This window comes from Brassica rapa, chromosome A06 (genome assembly GCF_000309985.2).
Source record: "Brassica rapa cultivar Chiifu-401-42 chromosome A06, CAAS_Brap_v3.01, whole genome shotgun sequence".
Taxonomy (NCBI): Eukaryota; Viridiplantae; Streptophyta; class Magnoliopsida; order Brassicales; family Brassicaceae; genus Brassica; species Brassica rapa.
Window position 1 is genome coordinate 6,883,741 of NC_024800.2, and position 26,079 is coordinate 6,909,819.

A 26,079-nucleotide genomic window follows, 5' to 3' on the forward strand; every position below is an offset into this window, starting at 1 on the left:
GTTTCCTATTTCTTCCTCCCTTCCTAAAAGATCCATGTTTTTAAAAAAAAATTGTTTAAAAAAGATACATTTTTAATACATTAATTAATGAAAAATTATACTTTTCAAAAAAATACAATTGTGCTTAACAAAATCTGATTGGTCAAAAGTTATTGGAAATAGTTATTTAAGAAAAACAATATATTGGAAAGTACAATTTTATATATTTTTTTAATAAGTGTGAAAAAACTATAATATGAATCTTTTAGGAACATAAAGAGTATATATTAAAATGTTAAACATTAGACGTTCTTTCACTAAATTTATACTAAGGCTGTAACTGGGATGAAAGGAATTACAAATTTTGAAATACAAAAAATGGAATGACAGATAAAATGGAATAAAAATTGAAACTAGTTAATTCTACTCATCTCATTCATTCATGAACATTTTTTGCAGAGAATAAAAAGAATAGATTTTACAAAGGATTGTTCTGTTGTTCCATTCCAAAAATAGAATATATGGAATTGGTTTAAAAAGGTTTTAATGCGAACTGGTAAATATTTCTTGGAATTCAATGGAATGATGCATTCCAGATAAAGATATCCCACAAAAAAGCATTCTTGCACCCTAAATGAATGGCCTATTTTTTCTTTTGAACTACTACCAAAGGAATGGTTTAGTTAATCATATATTCATTCATATTATAAGTCAAACTTTGTAGCCTTACTTTATGCAAAAAGGGCACTTTCTAAGATTAAAAATACGTACAGTACTACTTTAATTTTAAAAACTCTTCAATAGTTTAGTGTGATGATATATCTCCATCTGAATCGTAATGTTATTTGACATTTAATGTAAGAAATAATTAAGTCATGGCGTAAACGTGAACAACATATAGTCCACATATTCTATAAGGATTTTATAATTTAGAAACAGAATACTAAAAGATAATCATGTCATGTTACGTTTAGCGCTAAACTAGGAAACCCTGATTTCGTGGTCGAGGATACTATAATATAAAAAACCAGAAGGTACTAATCTCATATCTTCATTCTAAATTTTCAAGAAAGATAATAATAGTAAGTGTGTATAGTTAAAAACAGTTTGTGTTCAATCAGAGCTAAACTGGATCTCAAAAAAATGACCGACGAAGTGATTCTTCTTGATTATTGGCCAAGCATGTTCGGGATGGGGACGACGAAGATAGCTTTGGCTGAGAAAGGAGTGGCGTATGAGTACAAGGAGACAGACCCTAGGGTGAAGACATCTTTGCTCATCGAGACGAACCCAATTCACAAGAAGATTCCCGTTCTCATCCACAAAGGTAAACAGATCTGTGAACCTCTTATCCAGCTCGAGTACATCGACGAGGTTTGGTCCGATACATATCCTATCCTCCCTTCTGATCCTTACCAGAAAGCTCAAGCTAGATTCTGGGGTGCTTTCATCGACAAAAAGGTCAAAACTCCTCCTTAGATATTTGATCTTTTAATATATTTTAATCACTTTTAATTAAATATATTTTTCCCACAGTTTCAAATGATTTTATGACTTTGATGTTGTGTCGTGTGTGTTCAGTTTTACGACCCATCATGGAAAGTATGGGGAACAACGGGAGAAGAACAAGTTACAGCCAAAAAAGAATTGCTTGAACATTTCAAGACACTTGAAACGGAGCTTGGAGACAAAACTTACTATGGTGGGGATGTCTTCGGATTCGTAGACATTGCACTAATGGGATATTACAGCTGGTTCAAAGCCATTGAGAAGTTTGGTGAGTTCAGTATCGAAGCAGAGTTCCCAAAATTGACTCAGTGGACCAAGAGGTGTTTAGAGAGAGATAGCGTGGTTAATTCATTAGCTGATTCTGACAAGATTGTCGAGTATGCTTATGTTCTCAGAAGGAAATTGGGAGCTGAGTAGATCTTTGTCAGGTTGTCGAAATGAGTCTGAACACATAAGGAAAAAGATGGTTTGATATCAAGAAGACTGTTATGTTCTGTTTTATGTGAAATTTGTATTTTCTTTTGTTTTTTAATACTTTCTAGTTTCTAAAGTAGGATTATCCATAATAAAAATGTTTGTTTCCTCTTTTACGCTTAGTATCCTCTGAAATGGATTAAATCAAGAAAACCAATTTGAAAATCTGAATGACTTTTGGTAAACCATTAACGTTAATTTGTTTTATTACACACCTCCATAATTTTAAACATCAGACTCAGAGGGGCATATTTGCAAAAACACACCAAAAACTCAAAAAGGGATAATAATTAAGTCACGAGATATTTCAATACAATATTACAAGATACTAGAGCCGGGGTCTGCGCTTCGCGCGGATAATATGTTTTATTAAAGTAAATTTTTATATTTTTGTAGTTTTAAGTATAAGATATTGGAAGTTAAGTTTAGTTCGTTGTAGAATTTAACCATAGAGTTTTTGTTTGAATGCGATGCGGTGATCAGTTTTTGTTTTCTAAACAATAGTAAGTTTGAAAAATATATGGTTGTTTGCATTGAAGTGTAAATTTTAAAACAGTTGACTGGTGTCGGTTTCCGTCTTGTGGTTTTATCCCATGTGGAGGTATGCCATCAGGCTTAGGATAGCAGTTTATTTCTCTTTTGAAAGCGTTGTATGATATCAATGTTGTTGTCAAAGTAAAAGAGCGATCTTGGTGTGGTTGTGTGATAGTTTCCCTAAAAAGGGAAATATTTATAAGCATTTAGTTAGACATAAACTTTATGTTTAGTTGATTACCTTCATGTAACCTTGGAATGATATTTGTGATGATTACGATTTGGTTTTTCCTGGTAGATATGCGATTTAACTCCCTAAAATTAGCCGCCTCATTATCCCACATAGTTAGATGGATCAATCTGGATCTACAAAAATTATTGTATTATATATTTATTGCTTAACGCAATCCAATGATGATTTTTGTATCTGTGTTGTGGTTATATAAATCACTTCCTTGGATGAGGCATATGCGGCCAACAACATCTGCGGGAATAATTTGTTTTTAGCAACAAAAATAGAGAATTTATTTGTATGTGTGATAGGTATGGTTTTTTTTTTTGACTTGGGAGGAAGTTGGTTGCACTTGCTAAGCTGATCAACTGGGGATAGCGTTGGGGCCATAAAATGTATGAAGGAATCGGTGGAATGTTTTCTTGAATCAGTGTTATAATTGTTGTCTCATTGATATTGATTATGTATGGTTGAACGGTAAGCATGTACCGTCGGTTATTGGGAAGAAGATTAAAATTACTAATGTGATTAATTTTTCCTTCTTCGAACCGTTGATACACTGTGTCAGACGTAGAAATAGGCACCTGCCCTTCCATTTTTTTTGTTCCTGTTGAATGGTTAAAAGCAATTATTTGAAATGTTGTTGGAATAATTAAAAGTAAGTATTTTTTAGACAAACCTAGATGTCAATATAAATGAAAGTTGTTCCTAGGAAAGCATTTTTATTTGTGTGATTTGTGATGGGCCACATCCTAATGATCCTAACGACAATTGGTTGCGTTCCGAGGTTGTCGCTCCACTTGTTGTGAACTTCGGCTAGAATTACAAAAAGATAAATTGAAAACAAAAATAGAGAAAAATTGCAATTAAAAAATCAACTAAAAAAATTATTTTAAAAAATTGTATTTTGAAAACGTATAATCTAAGACTATTACTTAATTTTTTTTATTGTTTTTTAATATTTTTTAATTAAATTTTATATATCTAGGGTATATAGATCATTTTACCGACTAAATGAAACATTTTGGTTATTCTATCAAAACTTTCCTTCTTTATCACAATTTTTTTTTTGGTTTGTTTTTAAAACATATTATAAACAAATAAAATTTAATAATATATGGAAATAAAATTTCGGTTGTATAGGGGTTTTCGAGTTTTTGGTGGTGCTGGAAAATAATTGGTCATTGTGACTTTAATCGTTTTAAAATATGCAATTAATATATGTTTTTTTGTATCGTTTAAAACTAATAAGATGTAAATAATGAAGAATATATTAAAACTAAAAATATATATAAAACCACATTTATGATAAACATGGTCAAACGGTTCATAATTTGTATGTTAAATTAAAAAACATCTTCTAGATAAAAGGAAAATCTACATTTGTATTTGTGCATTAAATGAAAAAAGGGAAATAATATGAAAAGCTTCTTTGCAAACAATAGAGTGCATTAACAACTTGTATATTTTGTTTATTAGAGTTTTGGATAAATAATTAATATTTCAATAATAATAATGTTTTCATTCAAAAATGATAATATTTAAGTTGAAGATGAGATGAAGAGGAAGAGAATCACGATGAGATGGAGTCGGTGATTAGGGCTAGGGTGAGGATGAGCGATCTTTAGTTTTTTAGAAAATTATATGTTTTAGAGCTTTTAGTATTTAGGTTTAAGTCAGCTCAATTAAAATTTGGAGTTTTAAAGTTTCTGAAAGGGTAAGTTAAGTTTTGTTTATTTTATAATGCGAAGATGTTGGAAGCGGTGGTCATTTTTTTTTAAAAAAACAACAGTAAGTTTAAATAATAAATTGTTTTGAGGAATTCAATATTCGTAAGAAAAAATAGTATTTGTGTGTGCCTATTTAATTGACGTAGGAAGCGGTAACATAAATGTTTTAAAAGCGGTGGTCATTTATTTTGTTCTTTTCTTATAGAGAGCACCACCACTTTCATGGTCACATGACACACATATATTCTTCTGGAAACTACACATTATATTGAAAGAATAGCTGAAAAAGAAGTCTTTTGTAAGGTCCACCATACACAGGAGCTACACAGGAACCTCTTGTACCTGTTTATCAACACCAGATAAAGAAACGCAAGGGTTAAATGACTTGAGTTCATAAAAAGGTGGAAGGGTATAATAAATGAACACATGTAACTCACTAACTTTTCACCGAACTGAAAAGAAAAACAGAAACTTTCTTCGACAATAAGCTTGGGACAGACAAAAAAAAAAGGGAAAAAAAGTAAAAGATATATAAAAACACCTGTTCTCGTCTCTTGAATTTGAAATGCTGCAAATCATGCTAGAATTTCGCAAAGAAATGATCTCACTCTTGGAGACTTCATACACCATGTGACCACAAATTTCGCCTATCTCTCTTCTCTAAGTGATAACCAGAATGTAGTATGGTCCCTAAAACTTAATGAATCCTGAGACCACAAAAATGGGAAGAAAAAAACAAATTGTGAGAACACGCTGTAAAAGTAAAACAATGTATGTTTCAGCGACCATAACTTGAAACAAAAGAACACAAACCAATGATGCCATAACAGAGAGTGACAAATTCGAGGCCGCCTGTGGCCTTGTTTCCTTTGTGTATCCGTTTAAGCAGCTCGTAGCATTCTTTTTTGGTATAGGCAGTGAAATCCTCACTGAGGTTAAGCTCAGACACATCAAGCTGGTCTATCTTTAGTACTCTATACACTCCATTACCATTCCAACCAATCATATAGAAATTCTGAAGACAACTAAAAAGAATGGATAAGGAACTACATAAGCATGTAATCATGTGCTAATCAATTATATATGGTTTACTGATAAACTTTTATATTCAAGTTAGGACGGGATACCTCTCTCAAGGTTCCTTGATGTTTAGCAAAAACTTCATTGTCCTTTATTTGAAGGTCAGACTTCTCAGATTGAAGCTTCTTGTAATCAGAAACTGAAGGACCTCCTAGCTTTTGCTGGATGAATCTGAAAGCAAAACCAAAGAAGGATACAATAGTAGGGGAGCATAAACAAATTATGAAATTATACTCTTTGACCTAACTCATATTAGGATAAAGTTCATAAAAGGTATCACCTGTGTAGAAGATTATAAGTCAGTAAGTTATGGTACTCTCTTAAAAACTAATATTTACCGGTTAGAAACAAAGTAGGTGTCCATGAACTTACTCTAAAGCAGAGGAAGGCTTGTCATTCTGCTCATACAAAGCAATCAGAACTACATTCGAAACCCACATTGCGTTCCAGAACATACAAAGGAGTACAAATCAAATTATTATGTCCGATCAAACTATTTGATACAGAAACTGTTGCGATAGGTTTTAGTGATGGTGTAATATAAAAAAAAAAGAAACATTACCTTTGGTGAAGAACTCCACTAACTCTAAATACTTCCTCAAAGCTTCTTTATTGGCTTCTTTCTCCTGATTTATGTAGAAACAAAAAAGTATATCAAAAACTGAAAGAAACAGATCTTTAAGGTCAACTCATTCTCTTCTTCCATCTCTATTGCAAAGAGTCTTACCTTTTCATTTCCAGCTATGTCAGGCTACCCTCAGACGAGCAAAAGTTACAGTAACGGTGGTGCAAATCAACCGCCACCTCGTCAGCCACCTTACTCCTCCGGCAGAAACAATCCGTACGGCGGATTACGCAACAACGGCATCGGAGGAAGACATTTTGAGAATCTACGCTTGATAAATAAGACAAACTGACAGAGGTTATGAAGATCTATTCTACTCTCAACCCTCTCCTATTTATAGATTTAACGTGAAGGAAACAGAGAGGTCGACATCGTTACTGGGTTTAGTATGAATAATAATTATCCCAAATTTAAAGAATACATTGAATGATAGGGGAGGTGAAGAGATGAGAGGAAGAACTTTAGTTTACAGATTAGAAAAACGGTGACGCTAGGTTGAACTGTGGAAGAATAATAACGATGAATCCCTAATCAAATTAAGTACAAAACCAGAGAATCAGACCAAACTCCGAAATATTAGACCAAACCAAAACCGGGACGAAAATGGGGCCCAAAACGTTAGTGACATGGCATATTGATTGGCTCACAATTTTTTTTGCCCATGTGGCAAGGCTTAGGAGCCAGGGATTTAGCCCCTTTTATATAGTAGGACTGTTTTGAATTTTGATATTTAAACTACACCTGCTCGTAGTATTTCATATTTTATAATAGTACTGAACTCGGAAATAATATGCACCTTGTGCGGAATAAGATTATTAATTACATTATTTTCTAAGATAAGAAAATATTAGGTCTGTTTAATGAATATCAATTTAGTTTTAGGTTGAGTTTTTTCGTTTTTTAATCTACTAAAATATAACTATAATTTTAAATCTATATTTATTTTGGTTTGTTCGGTTAAAATACTTGAGGTTTTCAGTATTAATCAAAAACTATTATTATTGATTTTGTTTCATGTTATAATTTAGACAGTTTTGATGTCGAACCAATGGTTTCATATTATAATTTTTAAATGAATGAAACATCAAATCTAGATAAAAAAGAAAAAAATTACTAAAACAAATCATGTAATTACAATTTGGTCGATGGTGAAATGAATCATTAAAAAGAAGAATATTTCAATTTCCAAGAGAATTAGAATCTTCGCTTGTGATGCGTATTTAGTATATATGTGTTCATGTCAATGTGAACATGTATGTGTTTGTAAAAATATATAAAAATAATTGATAAAAAATATATAAAGATACCGTTAATTAACATTAGTAAAAAAAATTAAATTGTCTTTCTATGTAGAACCTTTTTATAACCCGTAGAACTTTGTATGTGAATTTTATATTGGAAAAATGTAAAGTAATGAACACATTAATGTTTGAATGAAAAACTCTCTACATGTGACATATCATCATATTCATTTTCAAACCGCTATGAAACTGCCACGTGACAAACATAGTGTGAACAAACTAATGTCAAATGTTTGTATTTTACTTCTTCCGTTTCAAAAAGATCTATATTTTAGAAAAAAAATTGTTTCAAAAAGATATATTTCCTCCGTTCCACAATAGAAGATGTTTTGGAGAAGTTTTGATGTTTTAAAATATAAGATGTTTTGATACTTTTAAGGTACTTTAAATTTATTGAAAATTGGTCAACCAATTATATTTTACTGCATGATTTATGATTGATTAACTTATGTTTAATTTATATTATTTAATAATATTATCTTTTAAAAAGCAAGTTTCTTAATTTTTGTGCATTCAAGCAAAAAATGTTATATTAAAGAACGGAAGGAGTATGTTTTACATTTTCAATACATAAATTAATGGTAAACTCTAAACTTTAAAAAAACATAATGGTGTTTATAAAGATTTTATTGGTTAAAAATTGTGGAAAATAGTATATAACGGAAAATAATGCATTGATAACTAAAATCTGATATGTTTTTTTAATAGATGTGACTAAAATCTTTTTGAAATAACGGGAATCTGATATTGTATTTAGATATCGGAATAATAACGGAAAATAATACACTGGTAACTAATATGGATGGAGTAATATTTATATATTGTGATACAAAGAAAGAAAGCCTAGAGGGAGTATGTCTTTTTGCCCAACAACATAATGGATATGGCTTTATGCTTATGAAATTTTACAGCCAATTAAGAGTATTCATTAATCCACCAAAAATTCATCGTGGAATATAATTCAAAGTTAGCTGCTTTTATTAAATCAGCTAACCATGTGATCATATAAAACATAGCAACACTACGACACTATTTAATTTGTTCTCTGCAAAGAAACAACTAACTTTTGGATCTATGTCGGTCACGAGATTGGAGCAGCTTCTAATTTCAGTATCCTATAAACATGGTTTATATTTTTGTAAACATAAACGAAGAAATATTTGCTTCAAAGTTCAAACCTAGGGTTGGTGATTTTCTAGCTTGAGTCCATCGTAAGAAAGTACTCCCTTTGTTCTTAAAAGTAAGAAGTTTTACAGAAATTTGATGTTCCAATATATAAGATATTTTCAGTTTTCGAAATAATTTTTATTTTATTAAAAATTGTGTACCTAATCATATTTTAATAATCTATTTTATAATTGGTTGAATATAATTAATTTATAGTTTTAATGATATTTTCTAGACAAAAAGTAGTTTTTTTAGTATGTGTGTTTCTACCTAAACATTCTATTTTCAGGAACGGAAGGAGTATGATACAAAGTTGTAAAACTAATTATAGAGCTTTACAAATTAATTTATACAGTCTAGCTAGATCGTAGTGGACCTATGAATGTTCACATTTGTAGCGTTGTTGTCAATTTAGAAACCCCTTAAATGTTTCTCCTAGGGAAATGCGAGGAGTGTCAATGAATATCGAAATTAAATGCTTTCACCAACCCTATCGATCCAACACTTGCTTTTTATTTAATATCACACATTAAAATCACCACCACTTGTTTATAACCAACCACATTTTCCCCTCAAGCAACCATAACAAGAGCTAGAGAGAGGAAAAATCAAAGAAATTTAAGAAAATGGAGAAGATTGATGATCATCTCAAGCCTAGCCACAGTGTTTCCGCTGGTGCTGCGACAGAGAAGTGGGAGGAGGTTAGTACTGGTATCCGAACCGCCGAGACAATGCTCCGGTTAGCTCCGGTGGGTCTTTGTGTTGCGGCGCTTGTTATCATGCTTAAAGACTCTCAGACTAATGAGTACGGCGACGTTTCTTACTCCAACCTCACAGCGTTCAGGTATCTTCTCCATGCTTAGATATATATATAGTTATGTTAGAGTTACATTTTCTTGCTTATTATATACCATTAGGGTTTGTGAGATGATGTACCTAATGTCATAGGAAACAAGATAATCGCTGTCGTTCCAACAGATTGACTCTACATACGTGTATACATGTGCATATTACATCTATTTATATTTTTGGTAGACTAATGAGAACCCTATTATGTACATAATTAATTAATTTGGACCATTAAAACCAAATGAAAAAGTATATGTGGTGGTAATAATGAGCTTACAATTAGGTACTTGGTGCACGCAAATGGAATATGTGCAGGCTACTCTCTTCTCTCAGCAGCCATTGCAGCCATGCCTGGTTCTTCTTCCACTATGCCTCGTGTTTGGACCTTCTTCTGTCTCGACCAGGTCTCATATTAGTTCTTGATACATTCTGTTTTATTTATTAAACCATCCGTTAATAAAACTAGTAAAACTAATTTCATAACATGGTTCCGTCAGATTCTGACCTACGTGGTTCTTGCTGCTGGAGCTGTGTCTACTGAAGTTCTATACTTAGCCTACAAAGGAGACGATGCCATTACGTGGAGCGATGCGTGCAGTTCATTTGGCAGTTTCTGCCATAAAGCCACTGCTTCTGTTATAATCACATTCGTTGTGGTTTGCTTTTATGTCGTTCTCTCTCTTATCTCCTCTTATAAGCTCTTTACTCGCTTTGATCCTCCAGCCACCGTTGACTCCAACAAAAACGTCGAAGTTGCTGTCTTTGGAAGTTGATCCGTAGCTTTCTTTATTTAAGACATCTCTAATTTGTCGTGTTTACAATGTCTCCACTGTCTTTAATAACTTTGATCAAGAATATAATGCTTGTAATCTGATGTTCATTTTCGCGTGCTTGCTTTTTCCTATTTACCATTCCTTGCGGATGTTTAGACATGAGAATCATACAAAATTACAGGAGAAATGAAAAACTCTTGCAACCTCGACATAACGTTTAAGGGTACTCGTTAACTTAGTAACTAGAACAAATCCAACCTAAAGTTGTTGATTAGGACTAGAATAAGGATTATGATGAAGCCATATAAAGCAGGAAGAAAAACATTTAGTTACCATTAATGGTATAACATGAAAATCATTAAAAAAAAGTAATGGGAGAAATGAAATTTTTTTACGGGGTATTATAGTTAATTACAAAACAACGGTTCAAGGCACCCATTATCTTGTAAATTGATATGAATCCAACCAGAGTTGTTGATCAGATTTCAGAATGATGATAAACAGGATCAAGCAGGGAGAAACATAACTAGAAACAAGAATTAAATATAAGATTATTGAGTATCATCCTCTCACCTCTGTTTAGGTATCTGTCACTTTACTACACAAACTTAAAAACACAGGTTGCAATTCAAGAGATTATGCAGAGTTCTTTTATTTATACTGCTACGAGATAAACCCAAGCTAAAGAACCTAACCAGTGATCATACTGGTCTATATATATCGAGATTTTTTTTTTTTTTTTTTGCAATAGTACCTCGCAAGTAAATTTATTATTTTTTCCCATGTCTGCTGATGAAAGAGTGGCGTTTCAAGAGCTTCTGGGAAGGCGTTCGGTGATCATCCTACATACAAAGACAGTTGAAACCATTAAGTGTCAGTTTCCAGATCATCTTTGGGTAAAGGAAATTAAAGGAACGGGAAGGGAAGTTGTTGCAAAACCTTGCAGAGAGATGCAGCTGATTCTGATTCCATTGGCTGGATTTGAGCATTCTCGAGTGACTGGAACGAATCAAGGGCATCAATAGTTAATTGCCATCCACAAAGCGCCTCAGCGATACTTGAAGAGCTCGAGCTGTTGCTGCTACATCCAGCAGCTGCCACATTTTTATTTACCCAAGGGCAGTAGCAGTTGTGATACTTTATTGGATCAAACTCCATAATTTCATCGTTGCTATCTCCGTTCGGAGGCCCTGAAAATGAATCAGCATATGCTTTTATACTTATCATAGTACTCTCTTTCAAAGTGATGAAGTTTGCATCAGTAGGGTTTGATAAACCAAAAGGGGATAATTTATACAGACCTTGGTCATTGGCAGTGTAACTTGATCCAGGGAGTGCAAAGCCGGCGTTGAGCGGAGACTCGTTCCACGTCTGGGTCACTTCTTCTTTAGATGCTTCAAAACCAGAACACACAATGGCATTGCATGACAATGATGGGTGAACACTATCTTCGTTCATCAACGCATTTACGTTGCTCATCTTTTCGCCGCTTTCAACAGACTCAGCCTTCAATGAATCAACGATTTTAGAGCCACTGTCCGCCCTTGCAACGGACTGAGACACCCTATCCTGAATATCCCCGACCCTACCTTCCCGGTCCATTTCTTCAGGAACAAAATCATCAGTAACGCCTTGGTCCGGTGCAAACTCACCGCTTTGTCCTAGATTTTCTATGACTTCCGCAACAGGCTCCATGTCCCCAACAACGCTATCTCCCCTATGGACTGAAAGGTCAGCTCCGTGGATCTCTGCCTCGTGACTTGCACCCATTCCGACACTACCCCCACTGACGCCTATACTCGGTCCATCTCTTCCCTGAGCTGTGACAGTCTCTGTGTTCATTACTTCCTCGCCGTCATTTATGCTGCTAATGCCTGCTTCAGCGTTAGACCGAACAGGAGCTGGTTGGAAGCATGCACTCTGCTGAGCTTGATTGCTGAAATTCAGTTCAGAAGGATCGGCACTTTGACCTGTCGCCGCAGGGGGATAATTTACGTCATCAAAATCCCCTGGTTGGTTTTCCACGCTTTCCATAGAATCATCATTGGCACTGTGGCAAATTGTATCCATCGCAATGACGGAGGAAGCACGTGCGGAGTCTCTGGCGCCTGGGAAAGCCATAGCTTGTTCATTTCCTTCACTAAATGGGTCACTTCTATTTACTTCCCTCTCGTTTTCAGCATCTACTGAGTGACTTGGCCCACCCACTGATAACTCTCTCCCATAAGAGGGAAGATAAGTTTCATGCACTTCAGAGCCTCGGCTACGCTTTGAAGGCCCTGCTGAATCGTCATTAACCTCATCACCATCACGGTCAACAACAGTTCCTTCAACACTGTCTGTATGTTGTACCCGCAGATAAGGCCTATCAGCCGTGCTTCCACCATCCTCCAGGTTCCGCTTATGAGTACTTGGCCCTCGTGACTCATACGAAGCAGCACGGTCCCCAACCTCACTTCCTGATGGCTGCCTTAGCAGAATTTCCTTTCCTCTATCGCTAAATTGGTAATTATCACGTGTCACAGACATGTTCAGCTGCGCAGAGGATGATGCACCAGCTGCAGTTTGATAGAAGCTTATACCTGCATTTGATGCTAATCTCCTCTTAACTGATGTTTCAGCCTCGTCAACATCTTCATTTTGCTGCTGCTCCATGCCTTCATTAGCAAACCACCCATTGATTCCACTTGTTGCACTATTGCCACGTGTCAGTGCCGTTTTCTTGCTTGTTTCGGGAAGATTAGCATTGATAGGCGCAAGTGGAACTGGCCGAGAAGTGGTCAGGAAATCCCAAATTCTGATGGTTACACCACATAAACTACAATCCAGCAAAGGTGATCTTGATTCTGATTTATATTCTGGACCCAAAACTTCATAGTTTCCAGAGGCTTTTCGGGATGAAGCCGATAACTGTTTCCTGCTTGGACCAGGATCTTGAAAACGACTTTGATTTCTAGATGGGCCTGAAGGGCACCCATTTCTAGCTGATTGGGCCGAGTGTTCTTCACAATCTTGGATGTTTGGAAGCCATCTAGCCTCCCATCCACATAGGCTTATCAGCTTTTGAGCCTACATGTTCATGAACTCAAATTAGAAACACAGTAGCCTATGGCTAGCAAGCGTGAAGTTTCACAAATTTACAGTCACATGTTCATGAGTTCTTACGCGGGAGTAATTACTGAGAGCCTCTTGTTTGGACGTTTCTGCAGCTAAGGTATTATCCATTCTTAAACTGGGATCATCATGGGCATAGACTTGGGGCTGTGCCAAAAGGCGGTCAATTTGCAGTCGTCTTGAAGCACGCATCTGGTCAATTGCAGACACCGAAACGATGGGAAGAGAATAGAACTGTAGGAGCCCATCACAGCGATCCTTGTAACCTCCAATCAAGGCTGATGGAGGAGTTGGAGGAAACTGAACTAAGCTTTCTGGACAGCAATTTCCTATCCAAGGACAAGAGCCCTCATGTGCGTCATCAAGCTTCTTGGAGAATTCTTCCCTGCTGCTATCAGCTGCCCCAAAAAAAAAAACTCTTTTTCATTGGTAGAAGTTGGTTATTGATCAACATTCGTGAGCAGTTGGAACAAAAAAGATCATTTTGGTTACAATAACAAGAATTGACCTTGGGGATGATTCAGCTGATGCTGTGGAGGAGAGTAATGCAGACTGGATCCACAGTACTCGCATTGAATTTTGTCCAGGTCAATACTTACCCATCCTTTCTGAGCACAAGCCAAAGAACTAGCCGTCTGTAAACAAAAATATACCACGACAAGACAAATGTTAATCAAACAACATCTCCTTCAACCCGTGAAAACTTGGAAGTTGGAACATATACCACAAGATACAGAAAGCACCAATCGAAAAGAAAAGAGAGAAAGAAGAAAACGTAAATAACCTCACAAAATGAACCAACCTAAACTATTCTTCCTCATTATTTTTAATTCCCGTTTTATATGTAACGCATGCATCATTTTCATGACTTCTTATGTTTGACTTTTCAGCTCAAAGGCACATTAAATATACTGTTGGAACCGACAAAGAATCTACAGGCACTACAGATTTTGCCTGTTTCAAAAAGATCTAGTTTTGGTGAGCATGAACATACGAAAGAGAAAACAAAGACTCTTACTTTGGGTTTGCCAAGCCAATTACAAGGCTTGAAAGTGGCAAGGCGTCGAAGTAAATCCCCTCTATCCCAAGGCCTACACGATCGCCCCGAGGATCCAAGCCCATGACCCGTCCAATCCACACTGCCAGCGTTCACCGGAACAGCAGGGGAAGATGCTCCCACAGAGCTGTCAATAACATACCTTTATCAAGTTAAATCAAAGCACTACCAGAAAATGTAAAGATTCGAATCTAGAAAACGAAAACCCTAGAAACGTCTCGTTCTAATTCAACAAAACAAATCGAATTTAAATCAAAAATCACACAACAATTCATCACTTTAGGAACTCGATCTAGGACTTGGTTAACCTGGCGGCAGCAGTTTGAGGGGGAGAAGGCGATCTAGCGCGTCGGCGGAGACTGTCAACGGGAGCTGCAGAGGCGGAAGCGGAAGCCGAGGCTACACTGTTCCGGTTGCTTCTAGGGTTTACGTTTCGCGAACTCACATCGTCTTCCTTCATCCTTCTCCGTCAACAATAATACTCTCTCGTTTCTCTAAATCGGGGCTTCAAACACAGAGTCGAGAAGAGAGAGAAAAGTCACAACAATCTCTCTCTCTCTCTACGTTATTTATTAATCGAATTTACTTTTTTGTTTAATGCTCTGTTTCTTATCGATAATGACGGATTTGCCCTTCGTAGTACTCACGGCTAGAATAACGCCACGTGTGTCAGTTACGCAGCAGACGGTTATAAATGGGCTTTTTTATTATCGAGCCCAATAGCTTAACTTGATGTCTTCTCAGACAGAAAATCTAGTGGACCAGAATTTTTCGGACAAAACCTATCGAGAGAGGAAAAACCGAAAAAAGGATTTATTATGGTTTTTAATTTTTGTTTTTGTAAAAAATGGCCTTATCGGAAATCCGCGAAAATTTTCAGGCATAGAAGCAGCCACACCCACACAAGCTCAACTTCAAAGTTATCCCTCTCCTTCTTCCTCCTCCCTCCTTCACTTATCTCTTCTCTCTCTCTCTATCCAAATTGCTCATTGATTAGCTTCTGATATCGGATTATAATTCGTCGATTTCTTTTTGAACTTCGAAGTTGTCTTGGTCGATATCCGTTGGAATGAGATAAAGCTTCTGATGTTATTGTGAATTTTTGTTATTTCCTTGTTCTGTGTTGATTGAAAGATGACGTCGATGCTGGTTCTGGTCGGGACAGTGCCGTCGTTGGTTTCTCTGGTTAGTCCAGGAGGTGCTGGTGCTAGTGTTTCCGGAACTAGTTCGTCGTATGGATCGTACGCATTAGTAAAGAGGGTTTCTTTGTCAAGGAGAAGCGTCAAAGGAGGAAGTAAGAGATGGTTGTGTAGATATTCCGTTTCGTCTTCAGCTACTACTAGTACTACTGACTTCATCGCTGAGGCAAACAGCAACAGCAACTCAGTTTCTTCTATAGATTCTAACTCTTTTAAAGCAAGTAAAGAAGGGGATGATAGTAGCGAGATCGTGCTCAAGCAGGCTCCTAAACCTGTGTTGAAACCCCCTGTGGCAAGAGTGGAAAAGGGTGGTTCCGGGGCGAGTTCTTCTGCTCCTTGGAGTAAGGAGTTGTCAAACGGGGCTAAGTTTGATGGAGAAGATGAGAGGAATAAGGTTATTGAATCTCTTGGCGAAGTGTTGGATAAAGCCGAGAGTTTAGAGATTCCAAAACCGAGTAACAAAGAAGGTGAACCGTCACAGCCTCGTGCCAACACTAGTGACTCCAAAAACGGTACCTTTGCGAGTGGTGGAGAGACAAGGAAGACGAAAACTATGAAGAGCGTGTGGCGTAAGGGAGATGCTGTTGCAGCTGTGGAGAAAGTTGTTAAGCAAGAACCTAAAATTGAAAGTAGGGGACCACCTCAGCCACCTTTAAGACCTCAACCACCTTTAAGACCCCAGCCACAGCTTCAAGGGAGGCCTATGGTAGCTCCACCACCTGTAAAGAAACCCATTTTAAAAGATCTTGGTATGTCATCAAAACCGTCAGGTCCCATCTTGAAAGACGTTGGTATGGCAACAAAGCCTCCAGTTTCCGAAGAGGTTGTTGATTCCAGCAACAAAAGTAAAGAGAGGAAGCCTATATTGGTTGATAAGTTTGCTTCCAAGAAAAAAAGTGCTGACCCTGCAGCCTCTCAGGCTGTGTTAGCTCCTACTAAGCCTGGAAAAGGTCCTCCTTCTAGCAAGTTCAGAGTTGAGCACCGTAATAAAAGAAACGCATCAGCTAATCCAAGGCGAAGAATGGCTGCTCAAGACGACGCGGACGAAGATGCGTCGGAGTTAAACGTCTCCATTCCTGGATCAGGTAGGAAAGGGAGGAAGTGGAGTAAAGCTAGTAGGAAGGCTGCGAGACTCCAGGCTGCGAGGGATGCAGCGCCTGTTAAAGCTGAGATCTTAGAGGTTGAGGAAGAAGGCATGTCTATAGAGGACTTGGCTTACAACTTAGCCATCGGTGAAGGTGACATCCTTGGTTATCTGTATTCGAAAGGGATTAGACCTGATGGTGTGCAGACTTTGGATAGAGAGATGGTGAGGATGATTTGTAGAGATTACGATGTTGAGGTCCTTGATGCTGATTCAGTTCAAGTTGAAGAAATGGCAAAGAAGAAGGAGATTTTTGATGAAGAAGATTTGGACAAGTTGGAGGATAGGCCTCCTGTCATAACGATTATGGGTCATGTCGACCACGGAAAGGTAGCCACAGTTGTCTCTAAGCTTTTATTCTCACTTCTTACTCAGATATGCAGTCTCTTTTTTAAAGCAGCAGGTTTGTCCTAATGCATTTCCTAAATTTATCTATTTTGCAGACTACTCTTCTGGACTATATCAGAAAAAGCAAGGTATGAAACCTCTTTATTTAGTAGTTTAGCTATCCAACATAACTCTGATTTGCCTTTTGGTTTCAAGAAATTTTATTGTGTCCTCTTCGGTTTTATAGTAATTAATATGTTGAGTATATACATTAGCATGAGTGTTTACATTTCTGCTTTATTATCTGAAATAATTTTGTGTTTTTTCGTTCACTTGTTGTCAATATTGGTACTAGATAAGCGTTTCAGCTAATGTCTCTTCTCTGGATATCTGCCAGGTTGCAGCTTCAGAAGCAGGGGGAATTACACAAGGAATTGGTGCATATAAGGTTTCAGTTCCTGTTGATGGGAAGGTTCAGTCATGCGTTTTCCTTGATACTCCTGGGCACGAGGTAGATCCTTTTTCTTGCAACTTGAATCTTCACTCGTTCATTACTGATGCTAAAATTTTCATTGATCATACTTCCTTAGCTTTTGACTATCTCACATCTATAGCTGCGCATACCATAAATTTGCTTATCTAACTTTTAAGAACTCATCTAGGCATTTGGTGCAATGAGAGCTCGAGGAGCACGGGTCACTGACATTGCAATCGTTGTGGTTGCTGCTGATGATGGAATCCGTCCTCAAACAAATGAAGCAATAGCTCACGCAAAGGCTGCTGGTGTCCCTATAGTCATAGCTATTAATAAGGTATAGGTCCATGTAGCACCCAGAGTACTGCTTTGTCATTCTACTTTACCATTATACGTAGTTTCTCTCATTCTGAGTCCTTTTCCTGTTGCAGATAGATAAAGACGGAGCTAGTCCAGAGAGAGTGATGCAAGAGCTTTCTTCAATTGGTTTGATGCCTGAAGATTGGGGTGGTGATGTTCCAATGGTTCAGGTTGGAATACAAACTCGCATCGCATATATGTTTCAGTCTCTGTGTATTCCATGGTGTCTCATATCACGCCTCTCCATATTTGCCTTTGACAGATCAGTGCGTTGAAAGGGGAGAATATCGATGATTTGTTGGAAACTGTCATGCTCGTTGCTGAGGTTAGTTTGTTATTCATCCCATGATAACTTGTTTGCTTGATATTTTATTTTTGCTTCTTCTCTTTTTTGGTAGAGGCAAAATAGTCTTAAGTTGATGTGATCACTTTTCTTAAAAGTTCATTCTGATTTTGTTTTCTTCTTGGAAACATGATATAGTGGCTACAGAATGACTTACATACTTTCTCCAAAATGGGCTCAAAATCTTCTCGTTAGCTTATGTTTGTGAGCTGACGGTGTTTTGGTTGTTTCAGCTGCAAGAGTTAAAAGCAAATCCACACAGAAATGCCAAGGGAATTGTTATTGAGGCTGGACTTGATAAAGCGAAAGGACCATTTGCAACATTCATTGTTCAGAAGGGAACTTTGAAAAGAGGGGATGTTGTTGTTTGTGGAGAAGCTTTCGGAAAGGTCTATCCAAAATTTAGTATTCTCCACAATCCACACTGTGCAGTTAGTATAAAATGGCTAGGAACTTACCTTGCCTTGGTCTTTGCTCTTTCTATGTTCAGGTACGAGCTTTATTTGATCACAGTGGGGAACGAGTTGATGAAGCTGGACCCTCCATACCTGTACAGGTTTGTTGTTTCTTAATCTTCCTTTAAAGTCATTAACAACATTAAATACATGTTTCTTTTCTCATGTATTAATTGATTTAGATATTATCTGAGGATCTTTATTGAAATTGTAGGTGATTGGTTTAAACAATGTACCCATTGCTGGTGATGAATTTGAGATAGTCTCTTCCCTTGATGTGGCGCGTGAGATGGCAGAGGCACGTGCAGTATCACTACGAGATGAAAGAATATCTGCAAAGGCTGGGGATGGAAAAGTCACGCTTTCATCCTTAGCTTCTGCTGTATCAGCCAAAAAAATGTCAGGCTTAGATTTGCATCAGCTTAATATCATCTTGAAGGTCGATGTACAGGTAAGGAGCCAGCATGATCATTAGGTTTAATCATAGTCTTAAAATATTCATGCTGATGAAAATCACCAATGTGAATACTAGGGATCCATTGAAGCTGTAAGACAAGCTCTGCAAGTGCTTCCTCAAGAGAATGTGACATTGAAGTTTCTGCTACAAGCGACAGGGGACGTGAGCAACAGTGATGTTGATCTAGCGTCAGCGAGTGAAGCCATCATTTTTGGATTTAATGTCAAAGCATCTGGCTCCGTTAAAAAAGCTGCAGAAAACAAAGGTGTTGAAATCCGACTGTACAGAGTTATCTATGAGCTTATTGACGATGTACGAAACGCTATGGAAGGACTTCTTGAATCTGTTGAGGTTAGCATCAATTTCTTAAGCACTTCTCAACCGTTTTGTTGTTGTCTGAACTGATCAACATGCCTATTTAGAGTTACACATGATGAGATATCTTCTTTCCATTTGATAAGCCAATTTGGAGTTTTGAAAACTGAAGATTCATGTGGCTATTGATAGGAACAAATCCCAATAGGGTCAGCTGAAGTTAGAGCTACTTTCAGCAGTGGAAGCGGCCGTGTGGCTGGATGCATGGTGAATGAAGGCAAATTTGTCAAAGACTGTGGCATCAAGGTTATCCGGAAGGGTAAAACTGTCCATGTCGGTGTCCTTGATTCTCTAAAACGTGTCAAAGAAAATGTGAAAGAGGTAAACATTTTCCTTCCACCAATATCCATTTTACACGCAAATTGGACTTTTCGACTTGCCTACTTTGTCAATATCAATTTCTCTTTGTTTGTATTGTTTTAGGTGGGTGCTGGATTAGAATGCGGTATTGGTATGGATGACTATGATGATTGGATTGAAGGAGACACCATCGAGGCCTTCAACGCTGTTCAAAAGAGGAGAACGCTAGAAGAAGCATCTGCTTCAATGTCTGCTGCAATTGAAGAGGCTGGAGTTTGAGCTGTTATTTTAGTCATCAAAGAAAGCTCAAGCAAACATGGTGCAGCTTCGAGTCACACAACAGTTTGGTTGGTACATTGTTTGCATGGTCTCATGTTTGTATATGGCAAATGTTTCTACATTCAGTCGATTAATGTAGGGCCAAAAAAAAACAAAAGCAAAATGTGACAATGTTTTGTTGAAAAAGAAAATCAAAAAGGTAATTACTTATTTAAATATTTGTATAAAATCCTTCCTTTTAATTCAAGTTTTGTGTTCTATATTGACTTTCTTTTTAAAAATGTTTTTAATATTGGTTAATTGTGCTAGTAAAAATTATGATAAAACATTGGTACTGTCCTATAAGATCAACATCTAACTGTACAACTTGGATCATATAAACATTTTTCTTCATTAATATGTTACAAGATCACATGTAATCATTTTCTATCCAAATTCTTAGTATAGAAACATTAATGAATCATTAGTCAAACCATAAGACTAAGCAATTTCCACTGTTATAAATTGATTGTACACCTTATTTGATTTTCCAAATGGCTATTTAGTAGTTTACTCATAATGCTCAAAATAGTAAGTGTATCAATTATCATGGTAAAGTTATCTCATTTCATGTGAGCTAAAGTCTAGCACTATGAATTTGTGAGTCGGCAGAGGGGTACAAGTGTCAAAGAACAACGCTTTAGTGGCTATTTAACAGACAACAAGACGGGCGCGAAAAAGACATCAGTCACACTTCCACTTGCGTGGGTGTGTGTGTGGCTTTAACGGTCAACGATAAACATCATGAGCTCACAGACTCTAACACTTCTCTCTCACCCGTGACCAAAGAAAATTAAAAGCACGCTTTAAAGATCACTGTCCTGGAAAAATCATCCCTTTTTCACGTGTCGTCTTCATCAAATCCTCACCGTCCCAACCAAACACGAGATCATCTGTTTTGACGACAACCCAGAGAAACACTAAATACGGATCCAAAGAGTTTTAGTTCAATGGATCTGTACAAACCTAGCTTCTCACCACCACGTGACTTGAACCCACTTTCCGCTGAAAATCATGGTAAACCAAACCGGAAGGTGTCGTCGACAAAGAAGTTGACTTTGTACAGACAGAAACAAAGACATTTTACAAGATTGTCTTTTCTTGATCAATCAAGATCAGTCCTTTTTTTTTTTTTTAATTTCCCCCATTCCATAAATTTCCAAACTTTATGTTTCTTCATTCTTTTTGTTTCTTCAAGATTTATCCAGATGCGAAGAAGCTAAGGCACACATCAAACTCTGTTTTCTCCTCACAAAACCTTAAAAAAATGAGTGGTACTACTACTATTATATGTTTCTTGATTCTCTCTTCTTTCTCCTTCATCTCAGTGACATCACTAAACGAAGAAGGACATGCTCTTCTTGAGTTTAAATCATCTCTCAACGACTCCAATAGCTATCTTATCAACTGGAACCGTTCAGATTCAAACCCTTGCAACTGGACCGGAGTCGAATGTAACCGTCTCGGAACCGTAACTTCCGTTGATCTCAGTGGGATGAATCTATCAGGTACACTGTCTCCTCTCATTTGCAACCTTCACGGTTTAAGTTACTTGAACGTCTCCACCAACTTCATCTCTGGTCCAATCCCTAGAGACTTCTCTCTCTGTAGAACCCTAGAGATTCTCGATCTCTGCACTAACAGGTTCCATGGAGTGATTCCGATCCAGCTCACCATGATCACCACTCTTCAGAAGCTGTCTCTATGCGAGAACTATCTCTTCGGTTCGATCCCTAGGTTTATCGGGAACATGAGTTCGCTACAAGAGCTTGAGATCTACAGCAACAACCTCACGGGCGTTATCCCTTCTTCCATAGGGAAGTTAAGACAGCTCAGAGTCATCAGAGCAGGAAGGAACATGTTGTCCGGTGTGATCCCGTTTGAAATTAGCGGTTGCGTGAGCCTAAAGGTACTTGGCTTAGCGGAGAATCTCCTCGAGGGTTCTCTTCCTAAGCAGCTTGAAAAGCTTCTCAATCTCACTGACTTGATACTCTGGCAAAACCGTTTGTCCGGAGAGATACCTTCTTCGGTAGGAAACATCACTAGCCTCGAGGTGCTTGCGCTGCACGAAAACTACTTCACTGGAACAATCCCTAGAGAGATTGGGAAGCTAGTAAATATAAAAAGGCTGTATCTGTACACTAACCAGTTAACAGGAGAGATACCTTGCGAGATAGGCAACTTGACAGATGCTGTTGAGATAGATTTTTCAGAGAATCAGTTAACAGGTTACATCCCAAGAGAGTTAGGTCAGATTTTGAACCTCAAGCTGCTTCATCTCTTTGAGAATAATCTCCAAGGTTCAATCCCTAGGGAGCTTGGAGAGTTATCACTCTTGCAGAAGCTAGACTTGTCTATCAATAGACTAACCGGTACTATCCCAGAAGAGCTTCAGCTTTTAACTTCTCTTGTGGATTTGCAACTCTTTGACAACAACCTTGAAGGAACCATTCCTCCTCTCATTGGTTACTACAGCAACTTTACTGTTCTTGACATGTCTGCTAATAACCTCTCTGGTTCAATCCCTGCTCACTTCTGCAGATTCCAGAAGCTGATACTTCTCAGTCTTGGTTCAAACAAGTTATCAGGAAACATCCCTCGCGATCTCACAACCTGCAAGTCGCTGACAAAGCTAATGCTAGGAGACAACATGCTAACAGGAACCCTTCCTGTTGAGTTGTTTAATCTTAATAACCTTTCAGCATTAGAGCTACACCAAAACATGTTATCAGGGAACATATCTGCAGACTTGGGGAAGCTGAAGAGCTTAGAAAGGCTGCGTCTAGCTAACAACAACTTCACCGGTGAGATCCCTCCTGAGATCAAGAACCTCACAAAGATTGTTGGCTTGAACATCTCATCAAATCACCTCACAGGTCACATCCCTAGAGAGCTGGGGAGCTGTGTCACTATCCAGAGGCTTGACCTTAGTGGCAACAAGTTCTCAGGGGAAATAGCTGAAGAGCTTGGTCAGTTGGTGAATCTAGAGATTTTGAAGCTGTCTGATAATAGACTGACTGGTGAGATACCTCATAGCTTTGGTGATCTTACAAGGCTCATGGAGTTACAGCTAGGTGGCAATCTCTTGTCTGGAAGCATACCTTTGGAGCTAGGTAAGTTAACCTCTCTTCAAATCTCACTCAACATGAGTCACAACAATCTCTCCGGCGCGATTCCAGACAGTTTAGGAAACCTTCAGATGCTGGAGATACTTTACCTCAATGACAACAAGCTTTCAGGTGTGATCCCTGCGTCGATTGGGAATCTCATGAGCCTCCTCATCTGCAACATCTCAAACAATAACTTGGCGGGAACGGTACCTGACACAGCTGTTTTCCAGAGGATGGATTCATCAAACTTTGCTGGGAACAACCGTTTGTGTAACGCTCAGAGAAGCCATTGTGAAGGAGAGTCCCTTGTCACACATTCTGATTCAAAGCTGAGTTGGTTAATGAGAGGCTCACAAGGGAAAAAAATCTTGACAATCACATGTGTTGTGATAGGTTCTGTTTCTTTTCTTGCTTTTATTAGTATCTGTTTGGTAATAAAGAGACGAAAGCCAGAGTTTGTTGCTCTTGAGGATGAAACAAAACCGGATGTAATGGACAGCTACTACTTCCCTAAAGAAGGTTTCACATACCAAGGACTAGTGGATGCAACTAGAAACTTCTCGGAAGACGTTGTCTTAGGGAGAGGAGCGTGTGGAACGGTATACAAAGCTGAGATGTCAGATGGTGAAATGATTGCAGTTAAGAAGCTGAACTCTAGAGGAGAAGGAGCTAGCTCTGATAATAGCTTCAGAGCTGAGATATCAACGCTTGGAAAGATAAGGCACAGGAATATAGTGAAGCTATATGGTTTCTGCTATCACCAGAACTCGAATCTTCTCTTGTATGAGTACATGTCTAAGGGAAGCTTAGGTGAGCAGCTTCAGCGAGGAGGGAAGGCGTGTTTGTTGGATTGGAATGCGCGGTATAGAATAGCGTTGGGGGCTGCAGAGGGTTTGTGTTACCTTCATCATGATTGTAGGCCTCAGATAGTTCACCGTGACATTAAATCGAATAACATTCTTCTTGATGAGAGGCTACAAGCTCATGTGGGAGATTTTGGGCTGGCTAAGTTGATTGATCTCTCTTACTCAAAGTCTATGTCAGCTGTTGCTGGCTCGTATGGCTACATCGCTCCAGGTGAGTCTAATATCAAAGGTTTCTTTCTCCACACACACACAAGCTTATGTAGGCATGCGGGTTTGAACCGAACTAGCCGAACCAATCCGAAATTTTTGGTTAGTTCAGTTCGTTTGGTTATGAGTTCGGTTCAGTTTGGCAGGTTTATAAAAAAAAATTTGGTTTTCGGTTTGGTATGATTTTTAGCTCGGGTTTCAAAAAAGTAATAACAAAGTTTTGAATCGAACCGAACCAACCGAAATCGAATTAACCAAACCAACCAAAATTATGCAAATTTAACAAATTTTAGCTAAAATATAATCAAAACCAAAATTTTGGTTAATTTCAGTAAAAAATATTAAAAACTGAACTATCCGAATACCTAATCGAACTGAACCAAAAAAATTTGGTTCAATTCGGCAAGATTTGGCCGAACTAAACTATCCGAACCCGCATGCCTAGGCTTATGCGACATATCTGATTCTATGTTCTGTTGTGTTTCAGAATATGCTTACACGATGAAGGTGACAGAGAAATGTGATATCTACAGCTTTGGAGTTGTGCTTTTGGAGCTGATAACAGGAAAGCCACCAGTTCAACCGTTGGAGCAAGGAGGGGATCTAGTCAATTGGGTGAGAAGATCAATCCGTAACATGGTTCCAACAGTTGAAATGTTTGATGAAAGGCTGGATATGACAGATAAGTGTACGGTTCATGAGATGTCTCTAGTACTAAAGATTGCACTGTTCTGCACAAGCAACTCTCCAGCTAGTAGACCAACCATGAGAGAAGTTGTGGCTATGATTTTCGAAGCTAGAGCATCATCAACAAGCCTCTCTTCCTCTTCCATCACATCAGAAACTCCTCTAGAAGAAGAAAACTCCTCCAAAGGTAGGTATGTGTCCACACACACGTACCCCACTGATCCTTCCAACATTCATTAACTTTTTCTGATTCTCACATTCTGCAGAAAATAACTTTGTTGCATCACCATGAAGTCAAAAAATTGTTCCAGTTCAGTATAGAGAGGAGAAGATAGAATTGTTGATTCAGGTTCACTTGAGCCTCTATTGATCTGAGAAGACATTGTTCAGAAACATTGCAGAGCATGTAAAGCATGTTGTAACTATATTCCCAAAAGGACAGAACAGAATCAGGAACTAGGTAGTCTTGAAATAAAATATTATAATTAATTCTGTTTTATGGAGATAACTTGCGTAACAATCTATTGGGATTAGCATTAGCTTAGAGGAAACCAATAGACGCATCTTCCTGGAAACTTCTTTGCATTGGTTAACTCATTGACATACATTGAACATAAACAAACTTGCTTCTGCACAAAAACGAAAGAGATACAAAGAGAAACGTGAAACCGAAGTTAAGTGTTGATTTTTTTTTATTTTCTCAAACAAATCTTCTGTTATCGATTGAATAAAATTAAGAAAACGTGCAAGTTACTCCATCGATGTACGGCGAGATTGCCTCACGCGCAAAATCCCTAAGGTTTTGTAACCAGACCAAGTTCAGGGACACAAGATTTCTTCTAGACCCATATATATATGAAGGGGATGCTTCGTAGATTTTCATATCATTTGAAAAAAGTCTAAATCAAATCATTACCAATGGCTGGGAGAAACTCAAACTCCAAAAACAGGAACAGCTTCACTTCCAAATGCACTTCGTTGATGAGACAACAACACGCTCGTCTCTGTATTATTCGCCTCTGCGCTACAATG

At 37.6% G+C, this 26,079-nt stretch overlaps 5 protein-coding genes and 1 long non-coding RNA gene across 9 annotated transcripts; 4 read left to right on the forward strand and 2 right to left on the reverse strand.

Annotated features, from left to right (window-relative positions):
- The first annotated feature begins 100 nt into the window (after positions 1-100).
- Positions 101-2,076, forward strand: LOC103872506 (glutathione S-transferase U26). Its single transcript, XM_009150917.3, has 3 exons — positions 101-1,013; positions 1,101-1,440; positions 1,561-2,076. Exons 2-3 carry the CDS (start codon positions 1,123-1,125, stop codon positions 1,903-1,905), a joined length of 663 nt encoding a protein of 220 aa, XP_009149165.1. The 5' UTR covers positions 101-1,013; positions 1,101-1,122; the 3' UTR covers positions 1,906-2,076.
- A 969-nt stretch (positions 2,077-3,045) lies between these two features.
- On the reverse strand, positions 3,046-6,352 carry LOC117125976. Its single transcript, XR_004448456.1, has 2 exons — positions 5,911-6,352; positions 3,046-5,709 (listed from the first exon to the last, which is right to left on the reverse strand). It is a non-coding gene; the product is annotated as an uncharacterized LOC117125976 (long non-coding RNA).
- Positions 6,353-9,181: 2,829 nt separating this feature from the next.
- Positions 9,182-10,394, forward strand: LOC103872507 (CASP-like protein 2A1). 2 transcript variants are annotated; one of them, XM_009150918.3, is made up of 3 exons: positions 9,182-9,475; positions 9,764-9,884; positions 9,978-10,394. In XM_009150918.3, exons 1-3 carry the CDS (start codon positions 9,258-9,260, stop codon positions 10,251-10,253), a joined length of 615 nt encoding a protein of 204 aa, XP_009149166.1. In that variant the 5' UTR covers positions 9,182-9,257; the 3' UTR covers positions 10,254-10,394. The 2 variants fall into 2 exon arrangements, with proteins under 2 accessions (XP_009149166.1, XP_009149167.1); XM_009150919.3 differs by having other exon boundaries at positions 9,191-9,475; positions 9,796-9,884.
- A 377-nt stretch (positions 10,395-10,771) lies between these two features.
- On the reverse strand, positions 10,772-14,977 carry LOC103872508. 2 transcript variants are annotated; one of them, XM_009150920.3, is made up of 7 exons: positions 14,733-14,977; positions 14,386-14,551; positions 13,876-14,002; positions 13,419-13,765; positions 11,555-13,322; positions 11,193-11,443; positions 10,772-11,095 (listed from the first exon to the last, which is right to left on the reverse strand). In XM_009150920.3, the coding sequence occupies exons 1-7, from the start codon at positions 14,882-14,884 to the stop codon at positions 11,024-11,026; spliced, it is 2,883 nt and encodes a 960-aa protein (XP_009149168.2). In that variant the 5' UTR covers positions 14,885-14,977; the 3' UTR covers positions 10,772-11,023. The 2 variants fall into 2 exon arrangements, with proteins under 2 accessions (XP_009149168.2, XP_033128970.1); XM_033273079.1 differs by having other exon boundaries at positions 14,386-14,566.
- Positions 14,978-15,271: 294 nt separating this feature from the next.
- LOC103872511 (translation initiation factor IF-2, chloroplastic) lies at positions 15,272-20,400 on the forward strand. The gene is made up of 12 exons (XM_009150921.3): positions 15,272-17,097; positions 17,211-17,243; positions 17,492-17,605; positions 17,757-17,906; positions 18,001-18,099; positions 18,192-18,254; positions 18,506-18,661; positions 18,763-18,828; positions 18,942-19,178; positions 19,260-19,535; positions 19,692-19,880; positions 19,983-20,400. The coding sequence occupies exons 1-12, from the start codon at positions 15,559-15,561 to the stop codon at positions 20,136-20,138; spliced, it is 3,078 nt and encodes a 1,025-aa protein (XP_009149169.2). The 5' UTR covers positions 15,272-15,558; the 3' UTR covers positions 20,139-20,400.
- A 630-nt stretch (positions 20,401-21,030) lies between these two features.
- On the forward strand, positions 21,031-25,567 carry LOC103872512 (leucine-rich repeat receptor-like serine/threonine-protein kinase At1g17230). Of its 2 annotated transcripts, none has more exons than XM_009150923.3 (3): positions 21,031-24,364; positions 24,848-25,238; positions 25,314-25,567. In XM_009150923.3, the coding sequence occupies exons 1-3, from the start codon at positions 21,346-21,348 to the stop codon at positions 25,318-25,320; spliced, it is 3,417 nt and encodes a 1,138-aa protein (XP_009149171.1). In that variant the 5' UTR covers positions 21,031-21,345; the 3' UTR covers positions 25,321-25,567. The 2 variants fall into 2 exon arrangements, with proteins under 2 accessions (XP_009149171.1, XP_009149170.1); XM_009150922.3 differs by having other exon boundaries at positions 24,848-25,234.
- The last annotated feature ends 512 nt before the right edge of the window (positions 25,568-26,079 follow it).

Bases quoted from the DNA above. Each gene is read 5' to 3' on its own strand.
- LOC103872512 (XM_009150922.3), top strand. From the start codon at position 21,346: ATGTTTCTTCATTCTTTTTGTTTCTTCAAGATTTATCCAGATGCGAAG. The intron at 24,365-24,847 runs GTGAGTCTAATA...GTTGTGTTTCAG, and splicing joins GTATGGCTACATCGCTCCAG to AATATGCTTACACGATGAAG. The intron at 25,235-25,313 runs GTAGGTATGTGT...CACATTCTGCAG, and splicing joins AGAAGAAAACTCCTCCAAAG to AAAATAACTTTGTTGCATCA.
- LOC103872511 (XM_009150921.3), top strand. From the start codon at position 15,559: ATGACGTCGATGCTGGTTCTGGTCGGGACAGTGCCGTCGTTGGTTTCT. The intron at 18,255-18,505 runs GTTAGTTTGTTA...TGGTTGTTTCAG, and splicing joins CTGTCATGCTCGTTGCTGAG to CTGCAAGAGTTAAAAGCAAA. The intron at 19,536-19,691 runs GTTAGCATCAAT...GGCTATTGATAG, and splicing joins GACTTCTTGAATCTGTTGAG to GAACAAATCCCAATAGGGTC.
- LOC103872508 (XM_033273079.1), bottom strand. From the start codon at position 14,884: ATGAAGGAAGACGATGTGAGTTCGCGAAACGTAAACCCTAGAAGCAAC. The intron at 13,766-13,875 runs GTCAATTCTTGT...TTTTTGGGGCAG, and splicing joins TCAGCTGAATCATCCCCAAG to CTGATAGCAGCAGGGAAGAA. The intron at 13,323-13,418 runs GTAAGAACTCAT...ATGAACATGTAG, and splicing joins CTCTCAGTAATTACTCCCGC to GCTCAAAAGCTGATAAGCCT.
- LOC103872507 (XM_009150918.3), top strand. From the start codon at position 9,258: ATGGAGAAGATTGATGATCATCTCAAGCCTAGCCACAGTGTTTCCGCT. The intron at 9,476-9,763 runs GTATCTTCTCCA...GCTTACAATTAG, and splicing joins TCCAACCTCACAGCGTTCAG to GTACTTGGTGCACGCAAATG. The intron at 9,885-9,977 runs GTCTCATATTAG...TGGTTCCGTCAG, and splicing joins CCTTCTTCTGTCTCGACCAG to ATTCTGACCTACGTGGTTCT.
- LOC103872506 (XM_009150917.3), top strand. From the start codon at position 1,123: ATGACCGACGAAGTGATTCTTCTTGATTATTGGCCAAGCATGTTCGGG. The intron at 1,441-1,560 runs GTCAAAACTCCT...GTGTGTGTTCAG, and splicing joins GTGCTTTCATCGACAAAAAG to TTTTACGACCCATCATGGAA.